The 18,165-nt window shown below is 39.9% G+C and overlaps 1 protein-coding gene across 2 annotated transcripts in view; it reads right to left on the reverse strand.

The window, feature by feature from the left end:
* The window catches only part of FHL2 (four and a half LIM domains 2), a 40,077-nt gene that overhangs the window by 6,459 nt on the left and 15,453 nt on the right, over positions 1-18,165 (reverse strand). For both annotated transcript variants that reach the window (XM_061377786.1, XM_061377787.1), the window contains exons 2-3: positions 7,923-8,102; positions 834-1,008 (exon numbers count right to left, since the gene is read on the reverse strand). In XM_061377786.1, coding sequence (XP_061233770.1) covers positions 834-1,008; positions 7,923-8,078 — 331 coding nt within the window. In that variant the 5' untranslated portion in view covers positions 8,079-8,102. The remainder of the gene's footprint in view (positions 1-833; positions 1,009-7,922; positions 8,103-18,165) is intronic.

Here is an 18,165-nt window from a genome sequence, read left to right on the forward strand (position 1 = left end):
TGATCATCAAGCCCTTAGATGCACAATGTTGTGGGTTTTAGCTTTTGTCAAAGATGACCAATGTCAGAACCAGCCAAGGAAAAATTTTAGTGGAAGAATTAACTAATAATTGGTATGGAGCATGTACGTGGATTTTTCAATTTGCTTTTTAATATTTTATTTCTGGACCAGTATTCCTTCCACTTTAAGCCCTCAAATCATCACAGAATGCTATTGTATTGACATGAGCAGATGAGGTTTTAGCAATCTATAGCCATAACCTTATGTTTCATGTTGAAAAAGAAAATAGCTCTTTCCTGTTTCTTCATATCTTTGTGCTCAAGAAAGATTTTAGAGGCACTTTGACCAATTTTTCATTTTTTATGGGAAAAGTTAAGCTTAGAGTAATTACATAGAAAGCTAAATTGTGAATTAAGCAAGCTGTTAAATTTGCAAGCTGCTTTTGATCTTCAAGCAGTGGATGCCATTCAGGACAGAACACAAAGTTGGGATTGTACAGAGAGATCAATTTTAATTGTCCAGCTATCAAAAGCCTTGCAATGAATACTGCTATAGAAAATCATAAATCCTATTAATAAAAATGCTAAATGAAATAAATATTAATTGTCAAGAGTAATCTACTTCATGTGAAGAGCAATTCTATCTTGTTCCATTATGAAAATTATGTGTTCTGGTCAAGGAAATGGCTTGGAATGCACCATCAACTGTATTTTATAAAGTTCACCGTGACTTAGCAGATGGAGTCAACGATAAACGTTTGTTATAAATGTTGCTGAATTTGGGCTTGATATTTAGTCTAATCTTTTCTTAGTCCAAAAAGTGAGCATCCTAACCTGGCATAATAGTCTTCTTGCACTCATTACATTTGGAAGAGTATTCGTTGGAGTAGCAATCAGTACAAAGCAGATGTTCCTCTTTTGCAGCAAAAGGTTTGTCCACCAATGAATTCTTGCACTGGAAGCAGTGGAAGCAGGTTTCGTGCCAGTGGCGGTCCTTGTAAGACAGATCCTGTAGAAATCCAAAACCATGGAGTAAGTGGAATGAATAGTTTGCACAACTGGAAGCTCAGGGAATACAAACACATCCAAACCCAAACCACAGCCAGGAGCTGAGGCTAATTCACACAGCTCAAGAAAACAAAATGTGCTCATGAAGGTGAACTTACTTTGCTCTGATAACCAAGAACAGCTCATGACACTATTAACCCTTTTTCAGTTCAAGGCAACCTTCATTTTTTGTGCGTGGCAGACAAACAGTTAGTTTCAGGTAGGTATTTATTTTGAAAATAAAGCTCCACTTTTGTGTCAGATTTAAAGTTGTTAACCTTATAGGTATAATAGACTTCCACTGATTGTCTTAACTATTGCTAATTTGTATGTCATCTCCTTCTAGCTCTTCACTACTGGACATAAATCCTTTTCCCAGTTGCTTTCTGGTATTTATTCAGTTCAACAGATTCCACAAATGATGGAATTGGTTTGATCTCTGCTATCTTTTTTTTCACTACAAGTAAGTTTTAGCTCTTGTGTTATGGTTTACCTGTATGTTTCAAGTATAGATCAAACTGAAAGATGAGAGACTACATTGTACTTGCAGACAGTGATTCAGAACGCTCTGGCCAAAGGATTAGCATGGGCATCTGAGTACTTATAAAACTCTCTGCAGTAGCACTTTTATTATTTAAAAAAACCCAGTCTTTCTAAAAATTGTGACCTGAAGTGATGAATTGTGCCTTTTAAAATCTAAATAAATTTAAATTAAAATAATTAAAATTTAAATTAAATGCAACACTTCAACACTGTCTTTGGACTTCAAAGAAAATGGAGCTTAGATCATTATAAGAAGAGGTGTCTACCCCAAAATATACAGGCTTTGGTTTGAGGTGGATGTGCAAGGGGCTAGTATTGTCATGAATGGGCAGTATAAAAACATAGCAGAAATTGCTTCTCAGGTTGTAGCTCAAGATCACTATGTATTAATTTCAAGCACTGAATTTGGTTACCTGAAGGAAAAGAATGAGTTGTGGATCATCAGATGTTTTAATTGTGAAAATGGAAGCATCTCGTAGTGTTCAAACACAACTAGGCCTAAGCTGCTCTACGTCAGTACAGTCACAGGTAACTCCAAATCTTCAGTCTCGGCTCAAAGCAAACGGTAGATACTGTGTATTAGGTTAACCTAAAATAGCAGCCTGCAGGAGCCTTGTTCTCATGAATAGCTAACAGGAAACAACACTAAAATAGTTTTGCCTAGCTCAGCTGGTATGTGGTAACTTGATAAACTAGAGTAACTTCAGTCAGATCTTGACCATCTGATTAACCATTTTTGTTTGGACATCTGTGCTACTCACATAATCTCTTAAATCACTGTGAGTAGCAATTGGTACCCAACATGTCTCATCTCTGAGCTTGCACACAAAGTATCTAAAGTTCCTCCTTTAAAGCTTTCAGACGGTTGTTTATTCAGCTTGTCTATCCGTTTCAGTTAACTCATTTTGAAACAATACAAATTTCTACTGCCAACTATTAATCTTTTCTAAGAGAAAAATGAAAAAAATCTTCATTGGAATTTATTTACTTTTTTTTTTTTCCTTTTCAAGTGAAGTTGAATAGCCTCAATCTGATCTCAGAGGGGAATAATATTTTCAACTGAAAAATAAAACCTACAGCCAGCAGTTTTCCAAAATGTGAAATTTGCCAACTAGAAAGTATAATGACAACAGATCTGGTTTTCTCTCTTGTAACAGAGTGTATTCAGTTTATTCCCTCCCACCTTCCCCCATATCTGCTGCCTTTCTCCTCTTTCTGCAATATTCTACAAGCTGGTTTTATATCCAAAATTCATGTGCTGCTATCTGCTTCAGTTCTTCCTTGTTTTATCAATAAAATTATACCCTGAGGAAGGTGAGTGCCTTTTAGAAGAGGAGTAATGAAGACAAGGATTAGGTGTCAATGATGAAAGGCTTGATCCTGAGTCAGTTATCTTACTGTACAGGCAACAGCTGGGTAAGTGAAAATAGCAGATATGACACCTTGGTAAAGTGGCTGGGAAGCAGATCTGTGGAAAGGGACCTGGGGGTCCTGGTGGACAGCAAGCTCAATATGAGTGAACAGTGTGCTGCTTTGGCAAAGAAAGCCAACAGGGTGCTGGGTGACATCAGCAAGGGCATCACCAGCAGAGATAAAGAAGTCATTATCCCATTTGGCATTTGCCAGGCCACACATGGAATACCACATTCGGTTTTGGTCCCCGTGATACAAAAAGAGATGTGGACAGGCTGGAGAGAGTCCAGAGAAAGGCCAAAAAGATGACCAAAGGACTGGGAAGCATTCCACGAGGAAAGGCTGAGAGAAGTGGGTCTGTTCAGCCTTGAAAAAGAAGGCTTAGGGGAGACCTTATCACCACATTCCAGTATTCAAAAGGTGGCTACAAAAAATTGGAGACTCTATTTTTAGAAGGAGTCACGTGGAAAAGATGAGGAGTGATGGCTACAAGTTACTGCTGGAGAGATTGCAAGTGGGCACTAGAGGAAAATTTTCCACAATGAGAACAATCACTCATTGGAATGATCTCCCCAGGGAAGTGTTGGATTCCAAAACTTCTGACACTTTTAAGATTCACTGGACAGGGTGCTGGGATGTCTAGTCTAGGTCATGCTTTGCCTAGAAAGGCTGGACCAGGTGATTCTTGAGGTCCCTTCCAACCTCGTATTCTATGACTCTGATATTGCTTTCTCTCTCTGAATCTGTCACATATCAAGCAAGGAATTCTGATTTTGTCTATTGATTGTTCTCAGGTCAGTGTAACAAGGTGACTGAAAATATAGTTTGGTCTACTTCAGTGTATCTGTAAAATATTGATAAGAATGACTTCTCAGCTATTTTATGCAGCTCCAGGGAAAGAGTCTCTGGTGCTTCACATAGGTATCTGCCTATACAGAATGCACAGATGCTCATGGATGTGTTTTGTCCTCTACGTGTGTTTTGCAGTTAAGTGCAGAGAGCACCAGACCAGTTCCGGATGTGCTGCTAGTGAAAAGAGAAGGGGAGGAGGGCAATGCGTGTCTCTGCAGAGCTGCAGTAAATCCTGCAGCAGAATTTGCAGGAAGAACTGTTACATTTCTTCTGAACATGGAGATAATGCTTCCCTTACCTAGTTTCATTTGAAGATGAAAAGTAAACAAATTAGCAATCCCTGAAGCTACTCAAATGTGAATGGGTGCTTTTCTCAGCCTGATCTGAGACAGCCTCAGCTGAGAATTTGAGCTCAGCATTCCCTGGGACAACCAACTTAATGATGGATGTTTCTGAAACAGACATCAGAGAGTTGGCCAAGTGGAGGTCCTTTGTAGCCATTGTGCTGAGCCCGTCCCTTTAGGCATATGAGAACAGATAAATGTAGCTCCCTCTTTTAATATTCCACTTCATAATAAGCAGTCTGATATTCAGTAATATACTGCAAGTGTTGTAACTCAAGACAGAGTTTAAACATTAAAAATTAGAAAACCAAATATTTTCTCCCTTTCCTTATCCACATTATTAAAGGCCTTATTTTTTATTTAGTTTATGTGTAATACCAACCCTTTTGATTCCATTTTGGCCTCCTGCAAGCTGAAACAGGAGCTTTACCTCACAATCCACTCTTAATTTCATTCTCACATATTGCAGAAGTTTTCACCTCCTGCCTGCCAAGGCCAATTTATGGACTGCATTAAACACTGGATTACTGTAGCTATTGTTTGTATTTGTGATGGTTTCTGTACCATAAGCCTGCAAGGAAACAATTAAAAAAGTCAAAATCAACAAAAAGTCACACTTCAGCACTTAAGCAAATGAGAACATAATGGATGGATTTCCAGAGAGAAGTGTGAAGCTGTAGGTGTCAGCATTCACCAGGGACATAGGCATTGAAAGGCCGATTCCTTTCAGAAAGAGTAAATTTCTACTGGAACCTGTTTGCATATGGATAATGTGTAATAGCTGTGAGAGAAATGGCATCGTGTCTCCATACTGCCTGCCAGTGCCTCCTACCACTCAGTATATGAGTCTTTTAATCTGCCTGTGAAAGTTTCATAAACATCAGCTAGAATTGTTTACAGTTAATGAAATGACTTTAGTCCAAAGGTGTCTGTCATTCAGACACATATTGCCATTTGGGAGGTTTTTGTGGTGGGAAAAAGAAAAGGATTTAAAATAAGGAACAAAGTAGTTATTACTCAGTTACATTCAGAGTTACCATAAATTACCATAGAAAGATAGTGAAGCAAATTCTCCCCTGATTTGAATTCAAAGAAAGCTTCTCCTCAGATAGTTGTCTCTGTGCCATAGCTAAAACATAAGGTGAAAACCTAGCATCGGTTTGATCCTCTCAGAGCCCAGTGCCATCAAAGTTGGAGTATTAGTAGTGTCTGAGGAAGCTTAAGTTCAGCTCAGGTGAACTGATGCTGCACACCAGCGCTGATACACTACAGCAGTGTGAGAAGTAACTGTCCTCTTGTCAACACTAGGTTTACTTTTCGTATAAACCCTTTCAGCTATAGGGTAGTTGGTTTTAATTGGGAGGGCTTGTAGGAAGAAATTAAGAGCATCTCAACTGCAGCTGGATTCTCAGTTCACCTCTTAGTATAGAAAAACAGTGGTGGCCAAGAAGGGACTGAGGATCTGAGGTAAGGATTACATATTACTTTTCAGGTTGCCATGTGGATGTGAGGGTGGGTGCCCCTGCCAGATGCATAGACCTAAGTGTGACCCTTTCTGACAATGCTGTCACTCCATTAGGTTTTCATTCGAGATTTTACAGCTATATAGAGGCTATGTCAGAACATACAAATAAATATGGAGTCTATTTTGTACTTGCAGTAAACATACAGGTTTTATTCCCAAACACAGTACAATTTATCTTCTTTGCTTGGGGGAAAACTCAATGTGTAAAAAGATATATAAAAAGATACTTGAATATATGTCTGTGAATGTTTCTCATGTATAGATACAGTTTGATGATGAGCAGAAACATGATTTTTTTGTGCCTTTCTGTTCATGGGTGATTTATACTCTGTCATACTTGTAATGGCTCTCTTAAACATGTTTGCTAGAATCTATTACTTCCATTAAAAAACTACTCTAGTTTTCCTCTCAGTGGGAACTTTGATATGACCTCTTTTTCTACCAAACCACGCGTTTGTTTCAGAAAGCTTGTGGAAATTTAAGTTTACGCCTTTTATTCATCTGTCAGGATTTGCTTAAAATTGGTCAACAGGTTTGAAAAATGCAGCATAAAGCATGGACAACTACAAATATCAGCAGTCACAGACACAAAAAAGATGCATTTGTTTCTGGTGCAATTTACAGCTCTCTAAAGAAATCTTTATCCTAGGTGCTAAAGATTTCTTAGAATCTTTTTTAGTTGTGTTTTCTACATATTGATCTGGTTCTTTACCTATATAAGATATTCTTATATTGCAGACAGTTAGAGGCTTTTTTTTCCTATCTGCTGTTACAGTGTGACTTGCTTAAAAATACGGAGGAGCAGTATATCAGATAACACCTTCACTCCCTAAATCCATAAATCTGGGTTGAAAAGTTCAGCCTGATTAATTCCTGGACACTTTGTCCAAGATTTGTTGAAGCTGCTCCAAGTTTTTAAATTCTTGCATATCAACACATGGAAATATCTTCTCAGGGGATTAGAAAGTGACTTTAAAATAAAAGCACATTCTGGAATGGGGCAGAAATATTTTGCTTTTTCGGGTCAGGCCAGCTGTATCTCTCCTCTAATCTGAATGCTTATGAGCTGTAGGAAAGCTGGCAGTTTTATACCCTCTTAAAATTTATTGCCAGTTCCCTGTCATGATGGTGAACCTTTTTAAGGCTTCTGAAAGGGGCTTTCCTACTGATTTGCCAATAGGGTGGGATAGATCAGTTTGGAAGATATGAGACATTTATTTTTCCCAGTCTGAGTAAGCATGTACTTTTATACCTCTGAACTAGTGATAGAGTGGTAGTTTGAATAATAGGGACTGATTGATGCTTCTAGAGATATGGATCAGCAATGTAGGAAATCAAATGTCAGACCTCCTCATACCACTCAAGAATCCCTTGGCCATGCACTGCAAGTTGCTGTTCTAATGCAAACTCACTCTGTCAGTGAAACTCTCAGCCAATTCTGAACAAGTCAGTTTTGTGCAAGGAGGATGTATACTGAATGAAGTCTGTCTATAGCAGCCCAACAGACACTTCACTGGATGGCTCAAATACCACCTGCTTCATTCAGTCAAACTGTCATGAATTCTGATAGTTTTGGTTAATTTTAAAGAAATGCAGGTGGTGGCACCTTAGTTGTGCCAGATAGGTGTTTCCATGGGGCGCAGCAGTGCATAGCTCAGGCAAGTGAAGCCTTTTCTCTGTCCTTTCCAATCTTTAGTTATACTCCACTGTATTTACAAGAATAATTATTCTGTGTTCTGACTTATTGCTTGGGTCAACATTAGCCAGATTTTTGTGGTCCATGAGTTGGCAAATGTTCTTGAATGTGTCTTGTCTGTTGGTGGCAACTGAACTGTGGTCACTGCAAAGCCAGCAGTGAGCTGGCTCTGACTCAAAGTTCAGCAAAATCAGTTTCTGCCACCTTTCCAAATCCCAGCTGGCCCCAAAGACAGCTGGACTCTGCTGATGAGTTATATTCTAACATCAGATCATCCTATATTTTACAGGAAGAAAGAGGTGTTCCTCCTTAACATGCCTGCTAAAGAAAGGTTTGCCATGTGAAGTAGTGAAAAGCAGATACAGGGGGTCAGAAAGCACGCTTTCCATCACAAGAAACCCCAAGGTAGCTGTTAAGCTGGGTCTTTCCAGCACCATGATTCAGAGCTACATATCCAGGCTACTCTGTCAGGGTTTCTGTAACAGGACGCAAGTCTGGCATACCTTGCAGTCAGCACCAATAGGTTTTTTGCATTCCTCACAGGTGTTGGAATAAAGGTTTTCGTAGCATTTCACACAGTAGGGGCTGTCCTCCTTTAGGATGTACTTCTTACCAAACAGTGACTCTTTGCAGTAATGGCAGTCAAAGCGTTCAGTCATGTTGGTGTCTGGAGTCTAGCTAACCTGTCATAAAGACAGAAATAGGCACAGGTCAGACTGAGATACCTTTGACCCAATCCCCCAGTAAAGGTATATCAATTCTAGTTTATCACATTTTACCTCGATTTGAAGTAAATCTTTCAGTCATATAAATGAACACAATAGGAAGAAACTGGACACTAAATTTTGCAGTGCTAGGTAATGACAATAGTCTATCTAACTTTAGCCGCCCAGTGAACTCATCTTTGACAAGAGCTAGTGTTAGAGGTGAGAGAGGAGTAAAGCCTGTGTTTGAAGAATTCACATAGGATTTGTGAATGGGATTTGACCAATAGGTCCAAAACTAGAAGTTATTTCTGTAGAGGATGGAGGGAGCCGAGTACATTAAGAGGATGAGCCAGCTAGTCTTCAGAAGGAGCAACATCTCCTCCACAAGGCAAGAAAAAGGTTTGCATTGTTGGTAGACTTCAGTCACGCACAAATTGTTGGGCACCACTGTTAGGTGCTCCTGCCCCTTCCTTCTCTACATTCTCAATGAGCCAATGTCTGGCAATCATTGCCTTGCAGTGAGACACCAACCCTCCAGCTCTGCTCATTCATGGGACTATGGGCACTGTTAATAGCAGGAAACGTGGGGGCAGTTATTGTACATCTGATTCTTCCCTGATGCAGTTGAATGAGTTATCCAACAGATGTGGCATACTGGGACACAAATGGGAGCTAGCTGCCCTTGTTCAGACAAATGTCAAACAATGATTGTTGACAAGCAGAAGAACCTGCAAATGGTTTGTCGGCTTGTCTGAATTAGGGACAACTGCTGTTTGCTCCTCAGGACTTGTTATATCTCCAGCGTTTTCTGGATGCACACACAAACAATGATGACACAAATATATTTGATTACTTGCATGAATGCTCATTATTGCCTGGGACAAGTTATTTTGGGTTTCATTGGAGTCATCAGCTTCTTTCTTAACCTGAGGCTTGCAGCATGTGTTGCACCTGAAATCTGTTGGGAGGTTACAGCTGGAGCTGTCCGTTTAGGCAGGGAAATTTCCCAGGCTGAAAGTACATTCCACCTAGACTGCCATGATCTTCACTGCCTGCCAGGACTCATCTCCTCTTTAAGCCCCATTTGATCTATAAAGCCTAAAATGTTTTGGGTACTAATGGCTTAAGATTCTACCTCTATCTTTCATGTGCAAGTGACATTTACAGCAGCTGCAGTCCTTTTGCCAACTTCAGTTCTCGGTTTTAAACAGAAAGCTGTTACTTGCTTAGTGTTTTTGGCACAGGTTGCTCAGTTCTGGAGTTTGTCCTCTCCTTCTCTAGTAGAAATCACCCTTAGGGCATTCTGAAATCCTGAGTTCTCCAGGTTTTCAGTTTTTATTATTATCTTTTATTCCTCATTTCTGGGGTTTGGTTAAGGTTTTAGGGCAGTCTGAGCAGACAAAGTTTGTTTTAATGGCTAGAAAGCTTTTTTCTGTGCTCAACTGCTGATTTGCATAGCGACTCGCACAGACTAAGGGGTGAGTGTTTTTAGCAGGTAGAAGTAGGTAAGTGATGGCTCAGCTGCTGGGAAGTCTTTTGAACTCCAAGTAACTACTGATGAAGAAAGAGAAAGAAACTGCTAAGCTCCAAATTGTGCTTGGAATAAAAATCCTGACAGCTGGTTATCTGTGCCACTGACAACCCAGGAGCTGCAGTCCAGCTGCTTTGACCCTAGAAATGCTCTGGGAACTAGTTAACTGTCTTATCCCAAAGGTGAACTAGGGGGCTGTTAGGTGCTCTTGGTCCTTAAAGAGTAGGGAGGATCATAGAGGGTGATAACAAAAAGACAGAAAGTAAGACTTATGCTGGAGAGAAAAGTGCAATGACTACCCGACGTTCCATTCTATCCTGTCTCCACAGCAGCAGCTAGCAATGAAAATACAAGGGAGGAGAACAGGGCCAGTACGAAGTGATCTTTCCTTAATAACTGCTTCCAGCAAGTTAGCCTCCTCTTGAAGCAGAGATGTCATCTTTGCCACAACATTTAAAAAGGTGATGGTGAATTTATTTCCCCCTCTGATTTGAGTCAGTTTACACTCCTGACCTACATAGCACGTTTGCACTTTCCTAAGAAAGAACTAGAAAGGACCTAATTTCCTTCAAGGAGTAATTTAAGCAAAATTAATGGAGTTAGACCAATATATACTGGGTCTGAGATGAGTGGTAGCTTTGTCCAAATAGTCTGTATTTAAGACAAATCAGTACTTTTTACCAGACTTTATTAGATAATTTTTCCAAATGATAGGATTTGGTTATGCAATTAATGTACATTATTACTAAGTTAAAGTGTGAGCAGGAACTATTTATGAACTTGCATTTTTCACCTTTTTCAGGATTAGTTCTTTCTATCCCTGAATTAAAAGTAGATGTGTGTTACCAAAGGGTGAAAAATTTCCCTGCAGTCACGATGTGCAAAAGCAAAATCATAGACTGTGATTCCTTTACAGGTTTATACCATTTCTGTCCTTCATCCAAAGCTGCTAAACCTGAAATATAGAAGTGCTTTGTGACTGGAAGAGGGACTATTCCTTTGGAGATGGATGTTCCTATCTCTTGGTCACAGGAGGTTTCTTTGTGAGTGCTCTATGATTTTCTGAGTGCTTTTCAGGGAAGCAGAAAGCATTATTTAGGCATTATTTAATAGATCTATTTAATAATTTATTTAATTATTAAAAATATTATGCAATAATCATTTAATACTCTCAGCCTTTATTCTAGAAAATACCTGAGGACTTGCCTCCCTATCCTGAAAGTGATCTCATTTTGTTAAATGGGCTCTATGATTGTCACAGGGGATTGTCCCCCTCACCCGAAGCAGGGATATGCAGGCCTGATTTCTATGTCCCAACAGATACAGGGGTGAACTCTGCTGCATGAGGACAGTGCAGGGGCACCACTGGATGAGGTTCGAAGCAAAACTCCAGAGATCTGGGAAATCAAAAGGCAAGAAGGGAAAGTTTCCAATATCTACATTTTGGTTTTAATTGCATGAATCCTTTACTGGATCTGGCACCAGTCTCAGATCCAATATCCCTTCAAGTTACGATTTCAGGTTCATGTGTTTTCATTCAGAAAGCTGTAATTCAGGGTGATGCATCTCAAATTCCAGGCTGTTTAGGTCTGGATCTTGGATTGGATTTCATGATCTACTATGTGGTAACTTGAGGGTATTTGACAACTTTTTTTTCCTCTGGAAATAATTCAATGTAAAGTAATTGTGGGGCCTATCGAGCAAAAAATCATCAGGAATGTCAAACAAATTGGTTCACTTTTGTCTTACAAACAAGAAATGTGAAATCATCCTAAGCAATGTTTTTTCCCATCACTTTGTACACATCTGTTGGTTCCTGTCATATATAAAAATCATGCTTAGCTTAGTGTGGGCTTTATGCATTGCTTTGGGCTTTAAGAAAAAAACACAGAAGACATGTACAGCTGTGGAGGGACACAAAATGCAATTCAGCTTCCTTGCCATTGATCTATTTCTTCCTCATGTATTTGATACCTGTTGACTGTAAAACTTTGTTGGCCAGAGGCTTGTCTTTATAACACCTCTTTGCAGTACAGCAAGGTCTTTAGATTTGATCATAACAAAAGTAGTCATTCTATACTTGTGGATTTTTTCAGACTTTGTGAAGGAGAAATTGATTTTTCTGCCATGCAGCCTCCCTCCTACAACATTAGGCATAATAAGTACATCTTCAAAAGGAAAAGAGCTTTCCATTGCGTGCCTAGGAGAGAAGTTATAGCTTATGCCAAATGTTAGCACTACCCACATTGTGTCTCCCAGGAAGTAAGAATTGGCATGAAAATTACCAAGAAGTTAGTAGGCTGACTTAAAAATTATGCTTTCCTCTTCTCCCCCTGTTTGCTCAGTTTCATTTTACTAGCAGTAATTGTTACAGTTAACATATCACCTCATAAAAATTAGGGATTGTAATGTCATTAAGAAATCATCCAGTGCTCTCCCATCGCATGAAACTGTTGACTACTGCAAAAGGGGGTTAGCTGGACCTGACCTTGCCTGCTTTTTCAACTGTATCTGCAAGCCTAATAAAAGGTGTTCTGTCCATCCCTTACTTGAACTCCTCTTAGGGGATGTTGAACACTGAAAGGTACAGACATGCACAAGAGAGAGAAGGAAGCCGAGAGAGAAAGATGCCAAGAGAAACTGTCTAAATATAATGTCAGAGTTGTTTGATTTATATCTGATCTCTTGTTGTAACAGCACCTGGAGACATGGAATTAAGCCCCAGTAGATGCCAAAGGAGGACTTCCTATTGACTTCAGTTAGGTTAATAGGGATGGGGATCTATCTGTGCCCCTGGAGCAGGATGTTCTGTTAGCCACGTGTGCAGGAAATAGAAGGTCTTTGGAGACACCTCTCTTCTTCCAAGACGGACACACATTTCTCCCATTGACTTTTTTCCCCAGAAGAACTGTGAGCATTGGGGATTTTCTATCTGTTTCTTTTCCTTCCCCTGAGAAAGGAAGATTTGTCTCTGGCAGCTCCAGTGACATAACCCATGCAGGTCTAGAGCATTTGGAAAAAAATTATGTTAATGTTCCAAAGGCTAAAATGCAAAGATTTATTTGCAACTCTGAAATAGAAGTTCAAACTATGCTAGTCTTTTTGGCAAGAGGTGATTGTTTTCCTGTAACTCTTGCAGCTACTGCCACATTCATTATCTATCATCTCATTGCAGCAACTGCAAGCCACTCTTAGAACAGCTAATAATTTTTTCAAACCAGGCTATAATGCCATGCAAGAGGATGCAGAGGAAAGCTAATTTTGTCTAGTTTTCATTTACCGTAGGAAAAGAAGGAATCGCCATTTGCCACTAGCACTGGCTAGAAAGTGGTGAAAAAGAGCTGTATATAGTCAGAATTCATCCAAACTTTAGCGTGTGGAAGTTAGCTGGTGTAGGTTCACACCATGGACACCAAAGCAGTCCTGTGTGTTTAAATCTAGATTTAGACATTAAGGGGTGGTAGCTTATACTCTTCTTCATGGGTTGAGCACCCACAGATACTGTTATGACAGAACAGAGTGAGAGGGAACCTGAGTCCTTGGAAGTCTTGGTGGCTGTAGGGCAGGTGTTGCCTCTTTGACTTCCTTGGATCCCTGACCCTTCAGCAGCAGGCTCCTGGCCATGGGGAGTCAAGTGAGGTGACACACAACAGCCAAGTCTCCCTCCCTGGGCCAGAGAAGGACATTAACTTCCTTACGCTAAAGATGGCCAATGCAAAAGCTAATCAGGTGCTGAGTGTCAAGTGATGCACAGCTCATGCTACAGGAACCCCAGCCAGCCATTCTTCCCTTCCATACCCCCTGTGTCCTTGCCAGTGTCTACTGGGGTACTGCTGTATTTCTTGAGTAAAGAGAGGAAAAAGAGAATACATTTGCAAGGTTACTGGGTCACTGAAGCTTGTTACTATCACTCGTACCAGCAGTCTGCTTTCTGAGCAGATGGACTGCATTAACATGTGCAGGTAACTAAAGCATACCTGGTTCCTGTCTGGCTTGCAAAGTCAGCCTATCAGAAATTGGAAAGTGGACAGTCTGCTATTTAAGATTGTTTTCCTTAACATACTATTAATAAAGAAAAACAAACAGAAAATATGTCTTGTGTGGTGAGGCTCCTCATGTGCCTGTCTCAAGTAGTGCCAGTCATAGTAGTGAAGAAGGAGCACTCTAGTTGTGGTTTCTGTGTGGTTTGTTGTGTTTGGCAGTCAGTAGAGATGTTTCAGTTTAGATCCACTCCAGCAGTGGTGGAGCAAGCACCAGTGGTAGTAACTACAGATGCCACAGAAGAATTGAGGGCAGTCACTTTGAAAGTGTACCACACATAGTTTACACTATGATTATCTGAGTTTGATACTGAAATGAGGATGTATGGTCTTAACAACTTTCCTGCATACACTTCATTACAAAGGACCCTATTGAAATAACATGGAGCATGACTCCTTACCACAGCAAGAAAGAGCACAGTTCAAGTGGAAAGACTTGCTCTTATTTTCTATTTTAAAGCCTTTGAAAGTGCTGTCTTCCTTCTTTCCCTTGAAAAATAAGAAAGGGCTTACTCAAAGAGAAAGATCAAATACTTGGTAGTACTTAAGAATAGAAGATGCTAATAAAAGCATCTAGGCAGGTAACAGAAAATGATAGAGGAGAAAAATAGTAAAAGACTAATAAAACATTATCTTTGGCCCTACCCTACAAAAGTCATGCATAAGCTAAATGACTGTAGACACTAAACCCCACTGGAGGTTTGTTTTTCCAAGGAAGGGATTGCTTTATCTTATTGACAGGGATTTTCTCTGTTAGTTAGGGTATAATTTCTCTGTTAATCTCAGAGGCCATGTATTGCCATGCAGTGACATTTCTGTCTTCTCCTATATTTTTGGAAGCTTGCCTACTACTATCCAGGGCACAAAACCAGAACAGTGTCACAAATATTCTGTTTCCTTCTTTCTAGATATGGTAGAAACAGAACTGGGAGGACCTTACTGAGGAAGAATACTTCGTTACTTGTCCTGGCCTCTAGCTGAACAGCTCTGGGTCTTTCTGTCCGGTTCTGTTTACAGAGGCAAGACCGAAAAGCCAGCTTCTGTCTGAGATAATTGACACATGTGGTGACTTGGAGGATCAGTTAAAGTATGTCTTTCAGCTATCGTATAAAACTATTGTAGCAGTGAACTCTTCAGGGCTGTGAGGTATCCATACTTCTTTGCTCAGCTTCTGTGCCATTGCCTTTCCAAAGCACAGCAAAAGAGTCTGGGTAAAACTTAGAGGTACCTTTTCAGTGTGCACATCTTAGCAAAATGGAATGACTACAGATGGGTGAAACTAATTTGATCCAATTTGTTTGCTGGAGTTTGGGGCTGGAGGGTGGAAACAAAGAGCAAAGAGATCAGCTGTTAACATTGAGTCAAATACCTGTGGTACATGAGAGATGCAGGAGCAAGCACAGAAAGACACAGAGAGCATGGGGACATGGACATTGACAAGCCTCTTGTGGGTGAGATCCTGTCTAACCAAAGAAGGAAGATGCTGGGTCCACCATGGAGAGATGCACAGCATAATATGGGCAGAGGAGCAAATTTATCACCAATGGGATCCTGATCTGAAGATACTTTTGAACTAAACCTCAAGAACGCTTCAGAGTGATGACAAAACAGAGCTAGCTAAAGGCTTACAGGTATTTTGTGGTTTTATGCAACTTGCTACTTTTATTATACAAGGTGAAGTAAAGAGTGGTGGGTATTGAGCCTTTGTGCCTGCCAAGGATCTAAAACTACCTTCCACCACCAAAAGTGCAACCTTAGGCCTTGCTCTGCCGCAGTTGATATATTTGCAAATTTAAAGATGAAAATGTGCTGTAAAAGGGAGAAGTGAATATTCTTATGTCAGTGTCACACTCACCTACATTCCTCTTACAGTATATTATTATATGTACAGTAGCCATTTAGCATCCTAGTTAATATTATCCAATATAATACAGAAGGTTGTGTGAAAAGGAACCTAATTAGGACTGTAACTTTTAACCTGGCATGAGCATTTTGATGTTCAGTCTGGAAAAAAAAAAGCCTCTAGTGTTTTTTAATCAAACACTCTTTCTATATATATAGCTAATTAGTATTGTTGGAATGTTAATGCTTCAGTGGCTGTCAATGTAACCAAGATTTATGTCCATGAAACCTGTCATTACCCTGTCATTCCACACCCTCACTTGGGGTGAATCTGCATCACAAATAACTGTGCATATGTAAATGAAAAATTAAAATTACACAATTAGAATTAATCAGTCTAAAAATGCAAATTATGAGATCCCCAATCTCTGAAACAGAAATTCCCAAGTGGGGGAAGGTGACTGCCTACAATGCTGCACCATCCAGGGTTTCTCTGAAGATGCTCAGGACCAATTCATTCATCAGAGAAATATGAATAAGCCTCAGACCTGCATGTGAGTATTCTATGGGGACCACACAAGAGTGGCAGCATGCTGGTCATCCACAACAGGCATTACTTCACTTTTCAGCCTGATTTTCATGGAGAAGCAGCCATTTCTTCTGGCTGATATTGTTAAAATTTATGTCATCCTCCCTTAATTCTGAATGACCTCTGTGAGGCAAGGCAAGGAAGTGAGGATGACAGGAGGTATGGCATTGCTTGGCCTGCAGGATCAGGGCTCAGTGCCCTGGAGAACTGAGCCAGGAGTCACTTATGTGAATATAGGTCTTTTCAGCCCTCCTTATCCCTTTCTTTTGGAACAAAACCTTGAATTTGCAGTGCAATGCAGAAAAGATTGTCACCAGTCCTCACAATTGCAGGAGTTGTACCTTGTCACCAACTTTTTTTGTTTCTTTGGCTCCTGATGTTTAAAGCAATATGGGATCCTGGAGGACTGTGCTCTATGTGATTGAAGGAGTTGCCTAATTTTTCTCTAATGCAAAATGTGGCAGCTGGGAGTACTGACGCCTCAGCGGACAAGAAAGATGCGACTTCAGGGAAAGGGCTTCCCTAGGCTTCCTTAAGAAACATATAATCATATTAATTAATGTATAATCATTGGTGGGAAACAGGGCCTTATCTGTACCCAAGTACTTCAGTTGGCAGTCACCATTAAATGCTCTTCATGGTTGGAGCTTTACTTACACAAACGGTATCTGACACAGTATAGCTATTGCTATGTGATAACAGTGATCTCACAAAGATTGGTAATATTTTACTATAAATCCCAACCACCTGAAGTAACCACTTAGTGCTTGCATGTGTAATGCTGCTAATTCCCATGGGAGCACATTTAGCAGAATGGCAAGAACCAAAAATTGGTATATTCTACCCCACCACTACAGTCTTGGGATCTTCTAAGCTTTCTCAAACAGCTTGAGAATTGGTCCATCCCCCAGCCTCTACTACTCAGACAGAGATGTCAGGTGGGAACCCCAGGTAACTATCACAAATATGAATTCTCAGCAATAGCGGTTTGTGTCCTTCCAGCTGGCCATTCACCTCAACCATGTGTTGGTTTGGAAGCCAAAGCTAATCATCTATGTTATGGCTAGGGTAAAAGATAGTTTTATTGGTGCTCTGCTCAGGTTTTGGACACAGAAGAGACCCTAGGGTGTGTTAGAAACTGAGTTTTCAATAATTATAGTATCTCATACCTTATTTTTTAATATTATCTCCTAATGTGGTCAAGAATATACACGTGCTCTATTGAGGGAGCAGACTTCAGAATGCATCCTTTCCCAGTTATATGTATAGAATCAAAAACCAGATTGAAATTTTTATAAAATTTGAAAAAATAGACTTTTTTTCCTGCTTTCTAGATCCAGATGCCTGAAGCAATCATTTTCAGTTTACCATCTGGCTGATAAAAGGCACAGAAGATTTTAGCCAAAAACCAGGGAGTCCCATACATTTATGAACTGATATAGCAGAAACTGAATTTTAGTCCTCAGTTATAGCATTCCTTCACACTCAAATGCCTGTGAGTACCTAATAACACACAACCTTCTGGTGGTCCCTTCTAGGACAATTCCTATGTAAGACAGCAAACAAATATGTATAGCCAACAATAAATTGTATAGCTACTGACCATGGCAATCTCAGTGTCAATCAGCATTCTTAGTTAACGTATCTCTAAATAGGAGTCAGGGGCATAACAATAACAGACTGACTGCTGATTGTATATAGCTTTTATAAGGTTTGCTTTCTTGTGACTATGTATGTGTCTCTGTACACAGCAAAGATGACACACACAGGTGAACTAAATGGAAGCTGTACACATTTAGGGAATTAGAAAGTTTGGAACAGCCATTAACACAGACAAAGAAAGTTAGAATTTCCTTTATTATGTACACAGAGAAATCCATGTTAAACAGCATACATTAAGGACCTGGATTATTGTGGCTGCACACAGATGCATGCAGAGAGAAGCCTGAAAAGAAGGAATTCAGAGCTATTAATGGGGAATTGCATTCTAATTTATTCTTTCTGCTTAAAAAGAGGAAATAGGATGCTGATGCCTAC

The sequence above is a fragment of the Neopsephotus bourkii genome, unplaced genomic scaffold, assembly GCF_033783945.1.
Source record: "Neopsephotus bourkii isolate Nb327-2 ecotype Australia unplaced genomic scaffold, CSIRO-AGI_Nbou_v1 NB_1760, whole genome shotgun sequence".
NCBI classification, from domain to species: Eukaryota; Metazoa; Chordata; class Aves; order Psittaciformes; family Psittacidae; genus Neopsephotus; species Neopsephotus bourkii.